The 16,861-nt window shown below is 36.3% G+C and overlaps 1 protein-coding gene across 1 annotated transcript in view; it reads right to left on the minus strand.

The window, feature by feature from the left end:
* The window catches only part of LOC150088444 (serine/threonine-protein kinase D3-like), a 550,939-nt gene extending 545,724 nt beyond the window's left edge, over positions 1-5,215 (minus strand). The window contains exon 1 of the mRNA XM_090370161.1: positions 5,069-5,215. Within this exon, the coding sequence (XP_090226287.1) occupies positions 5,069-5,212 (144 nt within the window). The 5' untranslated portion in view covers positions 5,213-5,215. The remainder of the gene's footprint in view (positions 1-5,068) is intronic.
* Between the last annotated feature and the right edge of the window lie 11,646 nt (positions 5,216-16,861).

Below are 16,861 nucleotides of genomic sequence, written 5' to 3' on the forward strand. Positions count from 1 at the left end.
CATATATAAAAAATTTAAGCTTTCATTGACCTAATAAATTAGGTCACCATGTTAAGATATATAAATAACATAGGTACAAAAAGTATAAAAGATATATCAATAAAGATAATAACATAGGTATAAAAAGTATAAAGATATATCAATAAAGAAATAATAATAAAGGTAAATTTTAAATGCGTGCAAAAAGGTTTACTGATTTTAAATAGATAAAAACAGCAGAGAAATGATCATTGTCAGACAATATCTGACTGAGTGTATAAGACTCAGACAGATAATTAAAAACAGTAAAATATAAATTACGTTCATGTCTAAAATATGGACACTCAGTTAAAATGTGATGAATAGTTAAAATGGTGGCAAGTTCTCAACACATAGGAGGGTCATCTGCCCTCAGCAGAAATCCATGCATAAGATGACTGTATCCTATGTGCAGGCAGACTAGAACAACTTCCTCTCTGCGGTTCCTGCAGACTACACTACCAGTGTCAGATTACAGACTTTATCTGACAGAGCTTGTTTGTGACCTGCCCATGCCAAGATTGTTGCCAGTGGGAGAGTAATGTAAGTTGTATCACCTGCCTGTAGTCTGTATAGGGGACTAACAGGCAATGAGTGTTGCGGAGTTCTGGTGATCTGGCTGTAACATCTGCCAGTTCATTCCCCCTCATTCCAATGTGGCTTGGAATCCAGCAGAATCGAATGTCAAATGAACACTGAGATAGAGAATGTAGCATCTGCTGGATCCGGGTCAGGAATTGGTGAAGATTATACCTCATCCCTGATAAAGCCTGCAGTGTACGTAGAGAGTCAGTGTACACCATACACCTTTGGTACTTGTGGGTTTTAATGTGGTCCAAGGCTAACTCTATGGCATACAAATCAGCTGTATAATAATGCTGAATCTATACTACTGGTTTGGTCAAATAAGTGTTAGTTCATAAACATCGTTCCATGCCTCAGCAATCATAAAAACAGATTCCAAAATGTTCTAATTTTTATAAAACAAAATGATACTTTCCGAACCTTTGTTAGAAAGAAGCAAACATCGTAATACCTTTTTCTGTAAAACCTTTTAAAAGTCTCAACAATGTCTTGGTCTAAAGGAGAAATCATATTTGGTGGGAAAAAGAAAACTTGAAAATTTTGATCAATGCTGTTAATGTCATTTTCACATAGATGGGGAGGTGCATTATCTAATAGAAGTAAAACTTTGCCAGTTTTTTTGATGGTTTTCTTTTTTTAACTTCAGGAATAAAATAATTTATAAACCAGTCTAAGAAAACAGAGACATCCATCCAGGTATTTTTCCGATTTTTATACAAAACAGAAAATTAAAAAGATTTTTAAATACTCTTGGTGTTTTCGACTTACCGAAAATGAGTATGGGCAATCTGTGCATCTCAGTAGCATTTGCATACACAGCAATTGTAACTCGCTCTTTTCTCGTCTTAAAACCTGGTGCAGGCATTTCTCTTTTAGCGGCTAGGGTTTTCTCGGTAACGCTTTCCATAATAAGCCCGTCTCATCAACATTATAAACGTTTTCTTTTTCTTAATTTGCTATAACTGAAGTAAATTTACTTTTAAAGAACACTGCTGCTGATTTGTCTGCAGAATGTTTCTCTCCTTGAATATCTAGTTCACATATACCATGTCTCAATTTAATGTTTTTCAGCCAACCTGTGCTTGCCTTAAAATCTTCATAACCTCTTAATTTTTGATTAAAATCTAATGATTTTTGACACAACATTGGACCAGACACTGGTAGCTCACCTAATCTTCACTTCTGAAGAAAGCACAAATAAAGTACACTCTCTCTACAGCGGCATTTTCAGGTTTCAACAGTCTTTTTTCTGCTAGATCCAAATTCTGATATAGCACTGGAATTTTTCTTCATGTCGCAAATTGTTGATATCCCCACATTTGGCGAGATTTCCTAAATTTTCACCTTTTCTAACTCTAATTAATAATTTCCTTTTTTTGTTGCAAAAGCTACGCATTTTCTTTTTGTTGACATTTTACCATAAAAAACTGAGAAAAATAATAAATTGAATGGTTTCGGGCTATGATATTATTCTTATCGAATCTGAAGCTAAACTAAACATAATATGAAATGAAGAAATTAATATATAATGCCGCCCATTAGCTAAACAGCCAGACACTGACTTTTAACTATAATACACAACATTTACATAAAAAAAAAAAAATATATATATATATAAAAATGATAAAGATGCAATGAAATTACAAAAGTATTATCAAACAGGAATGAGCTATAAGAGTTTATGCAATATTTATAAAATGTATATAAGACAGGGTTATGGATCCGGGTACTACGGTAAATGCAGAAAGGACCGACAACCATAATGAATAATAGACAAAAAGGTAAAACTCAGTATATTTGTGTATATGGTAGGGGAGTTGAGCTATCAGGTGTAGTAACCATGGAAGAATAGGAAGAACCTGTAAGTAAAAAATCAGTTTACCTGAAATAACAATAAAATGCAATTATTAAGGGCATAATCATAGTAAGAACTTAAAGCTGTGGGTCCTAGGACTTTAACTACACCTGATAGCTCAACTCCCCTACCATATACACAAACATACTGATTTTTACCTTTTTGTCGTTATTAACCGGAATGTCTTATCTCCCGCAAGTCATTTCCTTCATCACAAGGTACTGATAGAATCTGGTGGTTTTCCATTCCGACCATATACTGAAATCAGGAGCAAGCGGATATGCACTTTATGTATGGTTTGGCAGATGGCAATGCTCTGGAGGTTCATCGTTTGTACCATGAAAGGTTCCCAGAATGAAGATGTCCAGACAGGGAAACATTTGAAGGTATCCATTGCTGCCTTGGTGAACATGGGACCTTTACAACTCGTGCTGCCAACAGAGGACGACCAAGATCTACAACTCCAGAAGTAGAGGAGGAGATTTCGGATGTTGTGCATGCCACTCCTGGAATCAGCACACGCAGAATAGCAATGCAACTGGCTATTCAACATTCGACTATTTGGACCGTTGCGAGAACACCAACTGTATCCTTACTATCTGCAACGGGTACAGTCCTCGTCACCAGCAGATTACCCTGTGCAAGTAATGTTCTGCCACTGGCAGAACATTACTCGCACAATTAACAGTGTGGTACAATTCCTCACTTTCCTACCTTAGTGATATTCACAGATGAAGCACAGTTCACACGAGACGGAATCCAAAACTTTTACAATCAGCATGTATGGGCTGAGGAAAACCCACATGCAATTCTTTCATCATATCACCAACAGCAGTTCAGCCTCAACATCTGGGTGGGTGTTTTTGGTGATAAGTTATTTGGGCCCCATGTTCCAAACAAACTCACAGGGCAGGCATACTGAAACTTTCTGGAAAACAACATGCCTGATTTCTTGGAAGACACACAACTGATCATTCGTCAACAAGCACACTTCATGCACAATGGCGCTCCCGCACATTTCAGCCACCTAGCCCGCAATTACCTAAATCGAAGGTTTCGTGGTCGGTGGATAGGTAGAGATGGACCAACTGCCTGGCCTCCATGCTCACTGCCTTAAACCCACTAGATTTCTTCTTGTGGGGGCCATTTTAAGTCATTGGTGTATTCGACTCGGGTAGCTGATGTGGAAACTCTCCGCAATCGAATTGTGGCAAGTTGTGAGACAATACAAAACATGTCAGGAATTTGGCATCGTCTTCACAAGTCCATGAGACGTCGATGTGAGGCCTGTATTCAAGCAGAAGGTGAACATTTTGAACAATTACTATAAGGTGATGTGAACAGTTAAGTGTCATAGACAGACCTTCAAAACTCGGAAACCAAGCATTTCCAAAACTATGTTGATATAAAATATTTTTATTGTCTACATATGAGGAACTCATTCCTGAAGTTATGCCATGTATTTTTGAGACCCCCTGTATATAATATAATAATAATAATATATACATACTTACTAGCTCTGTCTATGCAGCCAGATAGGCGAGTAGTTTAGTGAAAATTACTTATACAAACCCTCACAAATAACACACACACACACACATATATATAAAAATAATAGGATGTAGTGATAAAACTGAACGTCTAAAAAGAATGAAAAAATTATTTATTTATTAAATTGAATTATGAATCTGGGACACTACTAGTAATAGCAGAAATACCCAGCAACCATAATGAAATATAGGCAAATGTATCTGATAAGTGTATTGAGTAGGGTTGCTAGCCTGTCAAGTGTAATTACAATGGAATAAATTAAGAATGCCTGCAAAGGAAAAGCAGATTACCTGAAAATAAATAATAAACTTAAGATTAACATAAAAATAACTGAAAGTAATAAAATAATACTTAATGCTGTGGGTTCTGAGATTTTAACTATATCTTCAAAGTGCCGGTAGCCAAAACTGAAAGAACCACAGCAAGGTCTCTGTTTCTGCTATGATGTATATGTATGAAATGTATACATCATAGCTGACCTGACAGTGACCAAAAAGGAAGGAATAACAAGAATTAAATTCAAAAATAAATAAATAAAAGTAAGATGTAGAATTATGCTAAAATAAAACCGATAAATTCTGTCAAAAGAAAAAATTAGTGAAAGTTTCATACGTATACATCATAACAGAAACAGAGACCTTGCTTATTGCTGCGGTTCTTTCGGATTTGGCTACCGGCACTTTGAAGACGTAGTTAAAATTTCAGGACCCACAGCATTAAGTATTATTTTATTATTTTTCAGTTATTTTTGTTAATCTTAATTTTACTATTTATTTTCAGGTAATCTGCTTTTCCTTTGCAGGCATTCTTAATTTATTCCGTTGTAATTAACACTTGACAGGCCAGCAACCCTACTCAATACGCTTATCAAATACATTTCTCTCTCTCTCTCTCTCTCTATATATATATATATATATATATATATATGTTGATTTTTTTTTTTTTTCACATATATTTCATTTATTGCCTTGGAATAGATTCATATTACTAAATACATAACAATTTCTTTAAAATTTTACTGAATAATTATGTTTTAAATGTTAATGCATTAAGAATTACCTTTTTATCAATGAAAACGCATGCTAAATCTTTCAGGATTTTTAAAGTAAGCTCCCCAATGTCAGTGGTAACAGTATCTCTGATTAGACCAACCTGCATTGTGAAGGAAATCTCCCCTGGAAGGTTTATTACTGGTGGTTCCATGGTTTATATCTACATAAAGAAAATTGCAAAGAGTCTAAAATTTATGCTGAATGTTAAAGAGGAAAAAAGAAATCATTTTTTTGAAATTAATAACAAAGTAACAATTTTTTAAATAAGAGTAGTTTTACCAGCCTCATATACACACATATTATATAAATACATTTTAAAATAAATACATTTTAACATTTTAAAATATAACACGATTTCAAAATAAACACTCAATGGCCACTGAAATAACACCCTCCCACACACACACACACACACACACACACAAACCAGTGGAGAATGAACACTCGACTTCAACACATAGTAAGTCACTGATTACAGTACTTACTACATGCTAAAATTTGGGAATTGTTAACAGTACCAAGCATGGGGGGGGGACAATTTTCTGTCTGTCTATTATTTCAAATGGATATTTCACCCCCTGATCCATCTCTTCCCCACCCACAAAAAAGGCACGTCTGATATACAGTTCCTGAGTTATTGCTGGGCAGCTAGATAACTAAGCCATCAAATGAAGTAAAGATAATCAAGGCTAGCAGGGTTGATAATGGCACTAATGACAGTACACTACCGCAACGGGATCTAAAAAAGTTGAGCAGATGGGCTGAGAGTTGTTGTTGTTGTTTTGGAGCATTTGATGGCATTTGATGAAAAATTCCTTGTCCCCTTGTCTTTGCTCTCTTAGCTAGTGCTTTCTCATATGCAGCTTTGCTTTGGCCTCCATTACCTTATATGTGGTACTGTTATAGATCAGCTCTGTAACTAGTTCGTGCTATCTTTTACTGCTCTGTTAGACCAGCCGTCTTCGCATTCATCCATTTTGGCATCCTCCTTGTGCAATATTTTTTAATGGTATGTATGCGTTCATGGCTACTGTGTTTTTAGCTTTAAAGGTATTCCATAATTCAAATGTATTTGCCCTCACTTGGCAATCCGCCCAATTAATAGATGCCACACAGTACTTTAAACTATCATAGTCCTCTTGTCTGAAATTAAAACCCATCTTCCAATTAATGACTGCGTGATCACTCTCTGTCAATGGTTCCTGTACTTTAAACCCCCATGATGTAATCTGGTTAATAAATAATATTGAGAATATTGAGAATATTCTCACTCCTAGTATTTTCTCTAATATGCTGGTACAAATAATAATCATCTAGTTTATTTAAACTTTTTTCTCCCTGGTGAGTTACCCATCTGGGGCAGATTGAAGTCATTCATTCTTGCTTGCCCATTCCATCTGCATGTAGGGACACTCATCATACTCTTCACAATCTTCTGGTCTGTAGATTACTCCCATTCTCATTATACATTTGCTTCCAACTAACTCACATCATAGATTCAATACTATCTTTTACTGACATAGCTTCTGACTCAGCAAAAGCTCTTTTGATAAGCTGCATGACCCCGCCACCCCTTCTATCTTCCCTGTCTTTCTTAATACATTATACATATCATAGTGGAACTAGTCATCCCCTGTTTCTGGATGGCACCATGTTTCTGTTAGCTGTGTTATGATAGCATCAGTTGGCCTAATCAAGAGTTCAAATTCAGCCATTTTATTTACAACACTGCTGACATTACTGTAGACACTGTTAAGATTAAGTATTCTTCTATAATTTACTATCCTGACACACCTCTTGAAGTTATTGAGGCATATTTTCCTAGCATTATCTCCCCAGTCATTTGAAACTTTGCTACCCTTAGAACATCCTTCCAACATTGGCTGTTATGCCAACAAAGGATTTATCTGATGGTTTGGATCAAAGTAATGCTTGCACTTACCTCAAGAATTATATTACCTGAAAAATGTCTTAATGCACTATGAATCCTGATAATCAAGAACTTTCATTTCTCTTTAAGCCTGTCTAACATGTTTATATTTAGAAATATGTAGTCCAGAAAATACAGTAGTGTTCTGTTGTGGTGTGTGCTACCAACGGACAAGTTCAGTGAATATATGGAAAGCTAAAATCGTATCATGATAAGCCCTTCTTATTTACTGGCCCATTCTGTCTATATTTGAATGTTATATTCGTAACAGTCACTTGGCATATACAGGTATCAAAATATAAAATTTTTTGATGTGGATTGTTTGTTAATAAAATATCTTATTTTCAGTAATCACACATGTATATTTTTAGTATTAGCAATGGCCACATGGTGCAAGGAAGCCCATGGCTTATGCTGCAGTAGCCAAAAAAATAAAAAATAAATATATAAATAAAAGTAAAATAGAATAAAATTAAAAATAAAATAATAATAATAAGAAGAAGAAAATAAAAAAAAAATAATAGTTAATAATAGAAAAGGAAATAGACAAACCTATGCATTTCCCTCCTCCCGTGGGTAATTATCCAGCTGACCTTTGAATTTCCCCAAACTGTCAACCTCTACCACCCATGTAGGTAACTTATTCCAGTAATTATAACTCACTGGCTAAAATAAAACTTCCTGCAATCCAGTCTAAACAACTCCCCCCCCCCCCGTAACTTGAAATTATGGCTCCTTGTTCTAGAATCATTTATAACCATGAAAATTTCATTTCATCCTGATTCATTTTACTTATGCCTCTCAGAGCCTTAAACACCTCAATCAAGTCTCCTGTAAGGTGCCTAGTTTCCAGGCTCTGCAACCCACATAGTTGAAGTCTTTCCTCATGTGGACACTCTTTTGCTGATCCACCAGGCGAGTTACCCTTTTTTGGACCCTTTCAAGAAGCACAGTGTCTTTCTTTAGGTTCGGTCTCCATACTTGAACACAGTATGGGATTATGATGTCCTTATTTCTACTAGCAATTGCTCGATAAATCATCGATAGGATATCATGGACCTTCCTTGCAACCTGTCTACAATGCTTGGAGAACTTCGTCTGACCGTATTATAACACCAAAGTCCCTTTTCTCTACTACCAGGTTTTTTCAACCAAGTGTATAAGTTATTTTGGGGTTACTGTTCCCCAAGTGTAATACCGTACACTTTGCTGGATTAAAGCATAGCTGCCATTTTTTCTGACCATCCCTGAAGTCTGTCTAGGTCATTCTGAAGAAGCTCTACTTGGCAGTGATCATTAACTACTCTACCACTCTTTACATTATCTGTAAATTTAGAAATGCATCGACGTCATTTATTAAAATCAAAAACAACAGTCGTCCTAATTACCTAATACTGATTCTTGGGGAACCCCACTTCTTACATAAACCCAATCTGAGGAATAACCATTTATTACAACCCTCTGCCTCCTGCCCTGAAGCCATCCTGCTATCCATGTAAGGATTTTCCCTGTGATTCTGACCTGTTCCAGGTTATAAAGTTACCCCCCCCATGTGGGACTGAGTCAAATGCTTTGCTGAAATCCAAGTAAACTATGTCTAAATTATTCCCTAAGTCCACCTCTTGAGTGACCCTGTCAAAATAGCTAACCAGATTAGTTAAACATGATTTTATCTTTACAAAACCATGTTGAGTATCCTTCAGAATTCCATTTCTATATAAATGATCCTGAATTTCACCCTTGATCATTGTATCCATGACTTTCCCTACTACCGAAGTTAGACTAACTGGCTGGCAATTTTCCATTACACTCTTAGAACTGCACTTATGTATTGGAGATATATTGGCACTTTTACAATCCAACGGAATCAATTCAGTGTCCAATGATGCTCTCATAATTAACCTCAATGGTTCAATGCACTCACTTACTGTCTCTCTTAAGTTTTAGGGTATATGCCATCAACCCCAGGAGCTTTACTGGCCTATAGGCTCAAGTTTTTTCTTTAAATAAACATGTGAAATTTCAACATCATTAATTACTATTTTTTCAGCCTCACTCCCATAATATCTCATTGACACAAAGGGTTTTTCTTCTGTAAATATTGATGCAAAGTAACTGTTGAGTTCATCTGCAACTTCAGCTGGGGTATATAATACTATCCCATGTTCATAACATAAGGGTCCGGTCTGATTATAATGAGTGAGTGAGTGATGAGCTGGAACAATATACTGCTGTGCTCTGGTTCATTCTAAGCTATGGGCCTATAACATATTTCTACTCTAATTTTTGTTTTCTCAATGTTTTTTCACACTAGACTCAGTATTATGCTGACAGTTTTTTTCTACTAGCCATTCTGTTTTAGAATCTGTACTGATTAACCAGAAGCACTCACCTCTTCCTTCCTAACATGCATATCCTTTCTATACACGTTGTATTAACTCTATTCAATTTCTGCATCTCCTGTATTAGAATTGATATAATCTTTGTATTGTGTATATTTTATGACTTACCTGGAATCATGTCAGTTTATTGGAAGACAATTTATATGACTAGTTAGCATGATAATTCAGTGCATGACAGTTCGATGTATGAGACAATTTAGTGAAAGACAACTGGTGCCTGTGACCATTTGGTGAAAGAAAACTGGTGCCTACAACAATTTGAGGTGCTTCCGTAGCCAGGTGGGTAGGAGCAGCAGTGCATAGCACACACTTCTTGATGTAGACCGGGGTTCGAGCCCGTGGCCACCAAATATGGAGGATGCGGAAAGGTCAGGGAATATCCCCGCATATCCCCGGAGCAATATGGCCTTAGTTGCTAATGCTCCTAAAAACCAAATAACATAACAACAATTTGATGTATTCTTTGGAAGAATTAGATGTATGGCAAAGCAAGACTGAAAATGCAAACTTTCAACATGCCATGCTGTAAATTAGTGATTATGATACCATACTTGATATTTAATTTTTTGATGAAGCATACTATCCACCTTTCTTTTTTTAATGCACATTCAATTTTTTTAGGAGATCCTATTAGAAAAGTTAAAGATTACTACACGTTAAAGATTGGGATACAAGAAAACCTTGTCGTCACTTTACTTTCACTTTTGTAAGTTGCATTTTTTAGGAAATGCACATGTGGTGGAAAGTTGTTCCACAAGACCAAAAGTAGAGATCTTTAATGGATGCTGGCTGGGTCATGCGCATCTTCTGATGTTTGGTATGCAAGCTTTGCTATAGACTTTATTGAAAGAATTTAGTAGCAAGCATGATTTGGTTAAGAGTAATAGTGGCATGTAATGGAAGAAAGCAAGTGAATGAGCTTATGCAGCATCAGCCAAAAAAAAAAAAAAAAAAAAAAAATCACACCATTCCCTCCAAATGCCTGTCCAGTTCCTCCTTAAATTTATTCAACCTATCAACTTCTACAACGACAGATGGAAGTTTGTTCCAGCAGTTAACCACCCGCTGACTAAAGGCAAATTTCCGCACATCTACTCTACATCTGTCCTTTCTTAATTTGTAAGAAAGTAAGGCACTTTCACCAGGGCCCATGGTGGTTCTCGATGCTCCTGTCCAAGGGATGGTATACCAAAAGACAGCTTGGAGGATAGTTAAAAGGGTGTTTATTTTTGCATCAAGCAACTAAGGTTGTGAGGCAACTGTGTATAATACCTGTGAATTGCCTATATTGTATTGTCTGTTTGCTTCATAAGAAACCAAGTTACCAGGTGGGAGAGGAAACCAAATGCCCACCCATAAAAGTTCCTCCTTTGTGATGGGATTCAAACCACCTCATTTTCCACATGGCATGGATCCTAACTACAATGCTTCCTGAAAGGTAGTTAGAATAGAGACAAGGTGTAAAGAAATACTTTTAAAACTTTTTATTTTTTTGGGATTTTTTGAATTACATGTTTTTTTAGTAAACTAGGTTTGGTTGATTACAGGATTAGAAAATGAGGAAGAAATTTATTAACACAAACTAGAAGAAAGGAAAAAATTTAAGATTAACAGTTTTTTTTTTTTTTTTTTTTAAGGCTATTGAAGCTTTAAGCCCATGCTGTTCTAGCAGCATTGATTGCTATTGCCTCTGCTACTGCTACTAAATCCCAGTGGCTCACATCCTGATGAGTATGGGCTTGGCACATCCAGGGTCCTGTGCTGGATATCACCATTCTTCTCTTTTTTGGTGATTCCCTCCTACCTCTCTCTCTCTCTTTCAGGTACTCAATTTTTTTTTTTGACTGGTGCAGCATAAGCCTCAGGCTTCCTTCCACCATGTGGCTAATAATAATAATAATAATAAATGCTTATGTAAAAGCAAATGATTCAATTGAGTAGGTGTGTTAAAAAATTAATAAATAATCTTATCTGGATTAAAGGTGTTACAATATGGCCTGTCATGCTGAAATAGGCATGTAATCACTTTCCAGCTCATAAAAAATATATTATTTTCAAAATTTTTGCATTCCTTGTTTTTAAGTTGCCAAAGTTTGTCTTCTTTCCTAAACCATTAACTTCATTGATTTTGTTAATTTCTGATCTCTGTGTGATATACTGAATTTTTATGTATATGCCACATTGTTGTCTCTCTCTCTCTCTCTCTCTCTCAGGGTAACTAGAGAATTTTTTTTTTTTTTTGGCTGGTACAGCATAAGCCTCGGGCTTCCTTGCACCATATAGCTAATAATAATAATAATAAAGGGCAACTGAGCAATTATAAACCTGTAAGTTTGACCTGTTCTAGGGAAAATAATGGGTTCAGTGGTTAAAGAATTATTGGAGGATCATCTTAACAGGAATGGAATTATATGCAAATCAGAATATGGGTTTGTTAAGGGGGTCTTGTCTGACCATCTGTTAGTTACCGTTTCACGATAACAAAGGAACTGGATGCAAAAAAAAAAAAAAAAAAAAAAAGAATAATTTTGAAAATTTTTACATCATATCCTTAGATTTCGGTACTATTCTGCATGCTGTACAAATTAAGCAGTATGGCATTAGGAAAGTTACTGTTATGAATAAAGGGATGTTTGAGTTACATAAGATAGAGGGTGGTTATAGGTGGGCACGCATTTTTTTTTTTTTTTTTTCCATTTTTATTAGCAAGCATCCCCTAGCCGGAAACCTGGCAACTCCCCTAAATACATACAGTGGCAGAAAAAAATATGCATCACCTCAAAAAAAGTAACGTTTGTAGTGAAACATATAAGATATTGTTTGATTACAGTCATTTTGTTTATCGCAAAGCAAAAGTATTGGATCAGTAATTGCATGAGCCGTTTCTATAAATACAGCTTTGGAAGGGTATACATGCTCATTAGTATCCTGTTTTGTGGAGGTGTAAGCATGGCTCTATATGTTCAGTTGACACCAAGAAAAAAAATAAGTGTAGCTGTTGCTCTGTCCCAGGAAGGGCTTTCTATGCATGCTATCACTGATAAAATAGGCTGCCACCAGTCAAAAGTATCCCAGGTGCTGAAATTAAAGCGTGAACCAGTGATGTGAAGAGAAGACCTAAATCAGGCCTTAAGAGAGTGACTACGCTTTCCCAAGATCGATATTTGAAATGGCTATACCTTCGTAATTGCTATGCTAGTGCTCCTGATCTAAAACTGGACTTTGAAATGGCTTCTGGTGTAGAAACAAGTGCACAAACTAACCAAAGGTGGCTTTCAGAATGTGGTCCGCATACCTATTTGCCAAAGAAAAGCCTTTGTTGGCCCAACAAATGAGGATGAAGCGACTTGCTTGGGCTAAAACGCATGTTTCATGGACAAAAAAACAATGGGACATTATCTTTTCTGGCGAATCAAAATTCAACCTTCATGGCTCGGATGGGAAGCGATATTTCAGAAGACGAAAATCGGAGGCATACCATCCTGACTGCATAACACCAACTGTAAAGTTCCCCTCTGTTCGGATGGTCTGGGGATGCATAACAAGCAAAGTGGGGCGAATTATGTTTATTAACGGAACTGTGAATGCAGAAACCTACACTGCTATCTTGGAGGAGTGCCTGAAACCCGTTGTCACTGCACAGACGTCCAAAACTGCATATTTCAACAGGACTCGGCACCTTGCCACACAGCAAAATTGGCTAGTTTTATGTTATTTAGATTTAATGATGAAGTTGTCTTCTTGTCTTACAAGGCTTAAAACATACTGACACCAGTGTTTTCCCTCATTTTTCTCCTTTAAGCTGCAGTCATACCTCAGAAATGCTGGCATTACAGTGTTGGATTTGCCTGGCAACAGTCCAGATCTGAACCCTATTGAAAATTGCTGGTGCATAATGTTGTCTAAAATTGCTCAGAAGAAGCCAACAAGTAAGATTCAGCTGCAGGAGAGCATTGTAAGGGTGTGGTACCGTGGAATTGGGCAACTGTATATCCAGAAGTTGATTAACTCTATGCCAGATCGTTGCAAGGCTGTAATTGCAGCTCGAGGAGGAACATCATAATATTGAGGACTTATTTTGCTGATTGTATGGTTGTCGTGATTGCCATTTGCATGATTTCTCATATTTCCATTAATTATGCATTTTACCCTTTGGAAAGATATTTATAGATATTAGGTGTATCAGGTGGAGTCTTTTTATTGGATTTCAATCACAGAGGTATACAGCAGACTCAATTTACTGGAATCTGATTAACTGGGACACTTCAAGACTCCAAATTTAAAAATAAAATAAAATCAACCAGAAATCTTATATAAAATTCAAGTAATAAATATAAAGGTATAAACAGATGTTTTGAAAGTCGTTAATAAGCGACAAGAAGCAGTGTTATAAGTCGTCATTGGGAGATTAATGTACCTATTATCAGTAGGTTGTCTTCACATCCGCTTAAAACAAAAAAGTGACCAAATGTTTAGTTTGTTTTAGTGTATCGTCGATTGTTGTGTTCCATCGCACTGCAAGAGGGCAAATTTTGTTTCGTTATTTATGTCAGGGATATCGGAATTTTTTTTTATAGTAACATTTTTTTTTTTTGTTTAGAAATCGTGAAAATGATGGGCAAAAGCAAGATTTGTGCTTTCAATTAAACAAAAACTTGAAATTATTCAAAAGTTTGAAAACGGGGCATCTGTTAAATCTCTAAAGAACCATTGTAATGTTGGTGACCAAAACCATACGCATAATTGTAAAAAATAAAGGGAAGCATCGTATCAGACACGCGAGTTGTGCGTGGTAAGTTTTTTCATTTTTTATCTATCACCATACCTTTTACGTAGGTTGCTGAACATTTTTCGATACAGTAAGTTGCCAACTTATGTAGCTTCAAACTTATGTTCCGTTATTTATATATTTTTTATATGACTGATGATTTCAGTGAAGGAGACACACATTTCACCATAATAACTAAAAACCCACAGAATTCCAGCTATTGGTATTATTGCAAATGCAGTAAGATCGAGTTTACTACCCATTTATAATGAATTGCACTAACAGAAAAGCCTAATAACCCGGAAAGTGCAAATTGTTTTATGGCAGTGACCTCCGGAATTGTGCTTCAGTAAAATGTGAGCATGCTTGGGGTGATAATAGTGAGTTTTTGCCTTAACCCTGTTAAGTGCTTTTCAGAAAATTTAATTTTGACTGTTATCATGGTGCAGACTAAGAGAATAAGTGACAGCGGTACTAGTAAATCTATGAAGAAAAGGAAAGCGATTGAGTTGGATAAGAAAATTAAAATAATAAGGTTGTATGAAAATGGCCAAACATTAACAAGTATTGTACGGAATTCAGATTTGTCAGTGACAACAGTGAACACAATAAAGGAGAAAGACAGAATGCGAGAAGCAGTGAAGCGATCGGCATCAGTGAAGTCAACTATAATAACGAAGGCTACGAAATACATATCAGTTTTACAGTACAACATGCATTTTTTCTTCCTTTTATGTTTTCTTTTCTTATGTGCCACTCTGGCTACTTCACCGCTATCCCCAGATAAAGTTTTTAATTGAACTAATTAAAAATATATAACTATTTTTCTTCATTCTTCTGAGGATATTATGTGGTTTTTGTAATTTTGGCATATCAGGGATATAGTAGCAATATTTTATTAGTCATTCGCGAGTTACGTAAAACTCGACTTACGTAATAAGTCCTAGAATGTATCTTTTTCGTATGTCGGGGACTTACTCGAGAGTCTACTGTATATCCCATCTAACGAATGCATTTCGAACACTTCTGCAACCCACAATGCAGCTCAAAACACATTATTTCCAAAATTCACAAGCGATGCAGTTTTTTTGTCCACCACTGTATATATTATATACAGATTCATATGATATACAGATAATATACAGAAATATAAATTGCAGCACAAGGAACCACAGGACAGGCATATGGCGCAATGAGCCCTATCACATGAATAAGACCAAACGTGGCACAAGGAGCCACTGTTCTTAAGAAGTCAACATGAGATGAAGTCAAATAACAATATGGTCACAAATAACTACATAAATTGTCCGATAAGATTAGTCTGTTTACAAAGGAACACAATAATTATTAACTACCAGGTCAATTACACTGTTTCTTTCAGCATCTTTAACTGTTACACAGAATTCATGTCAATAGTCTATAAGCCTTCTACTGTTCTTTATTCAAGTTCAAGAAGAACTAATCTTCTTTGAAATAATTTCTTGGAAAATTTTTGAAAAGCCTGAAAATCTTCCTCAGTCTTAATTAATTGAGCCCCATCGCCATCAGTCAAATGAGCAAGATTAGGACTAGCAAATAAAAATTCATTTCTGAAATCCAAGCACTCATGACAAAAATATAAAGCATAACTCCATGTCTCCAGAACCGTGCAGTGACACTGCAACCTTTCCAAAACACCCAGCTAATTCAGCTTTGCTAAAAAAGAGACATTACTGGTTAATAGAAACATATTTTGTAGCTTAGACACTAAACCATTTTTCTGGTGGAACATCAACAACAGAGGGATCATCTAGACAAGACTTCAGTTATAGCTCGGACACAGCATGGTTTTGTTAAGGGGAAGTCTTGCCTGACCAATTTGATTGGATACTATGATGCAGTCCCAAAAGAACTGGATGCAGGGTATAACTTTGATATTATATACTTGGATCTTAGAAAGGCTTTTGATACTGTTGCACATGGAAGACTGCTGCACAAATTGGAGCAGTGTGGCATTGGAGGCAAATTGCTGCTATGGATAAAGGGGGTGGTTGAGGGGGAGAAGACAGAATGGTAATCAATGGACACTGCTCATCGCGGACTAATGTTATTAGTGGAGTCCCTCAGGGTTCAGTGTTGGGTCCATTATTGTTTTCTATATTTATAAATGATATTGATGATAGTATATCAAGCTTAATGTCCAAGTTTGCAGACGATACAAAGGTTTGCAGGGTTGTCAAGGAAACTACTGACACTATGCTGCTGCAACAGGATCTGGAAAGGTTGAGCAGATGGGCTGAGAGGTGGAAAATGAAGTTTAAAATTGACAAATGTAAAGTATTACACATGGGAAACAGCAACCCCAGAGCAATGTATAAACTCTGTGGTACTACACTGACAGTGGTAGAGAATGAAAAGGACCTGGGGGTAATTGTGCAGGCAGATATGAAGTTCTTAGGGCAGTGCAGACGGGCTACAACAGTAGCTCATGGTTTATTGTCAATGATATATAGGAATTTTTCTAGCAGGGATAAGGAGGTGATTATTCCCTTGTATAAGGCAATGGTCAAGCCACACCTAGAGTACTGTATACAGGTCTGGAGGCCTCATTTCAAGAAGGATGTAGAGCTGCTGGAATGAGTACAGAGAAGGGCAACAAGATTAGTGAATGGAACAAAGGGGTGCTCTTACGAAGAAATGCTTAAGTTTTGCAAATTACAG

This window comes from Mastigoproctus giganteus, chromosome 3, assembly GCF_048544385.1.
Source record: "Mastigoproctus giganteus isolate SK-2022 chromosome 3, ASM4854438v1, whole genome shotgun sequence".
NCBI lineage: Eukaryota > Metazoa > Arthropoda > Arachnida > Uropygi > Thelyphonidae > Mastigoproctus > Mastigoproctus giganteus.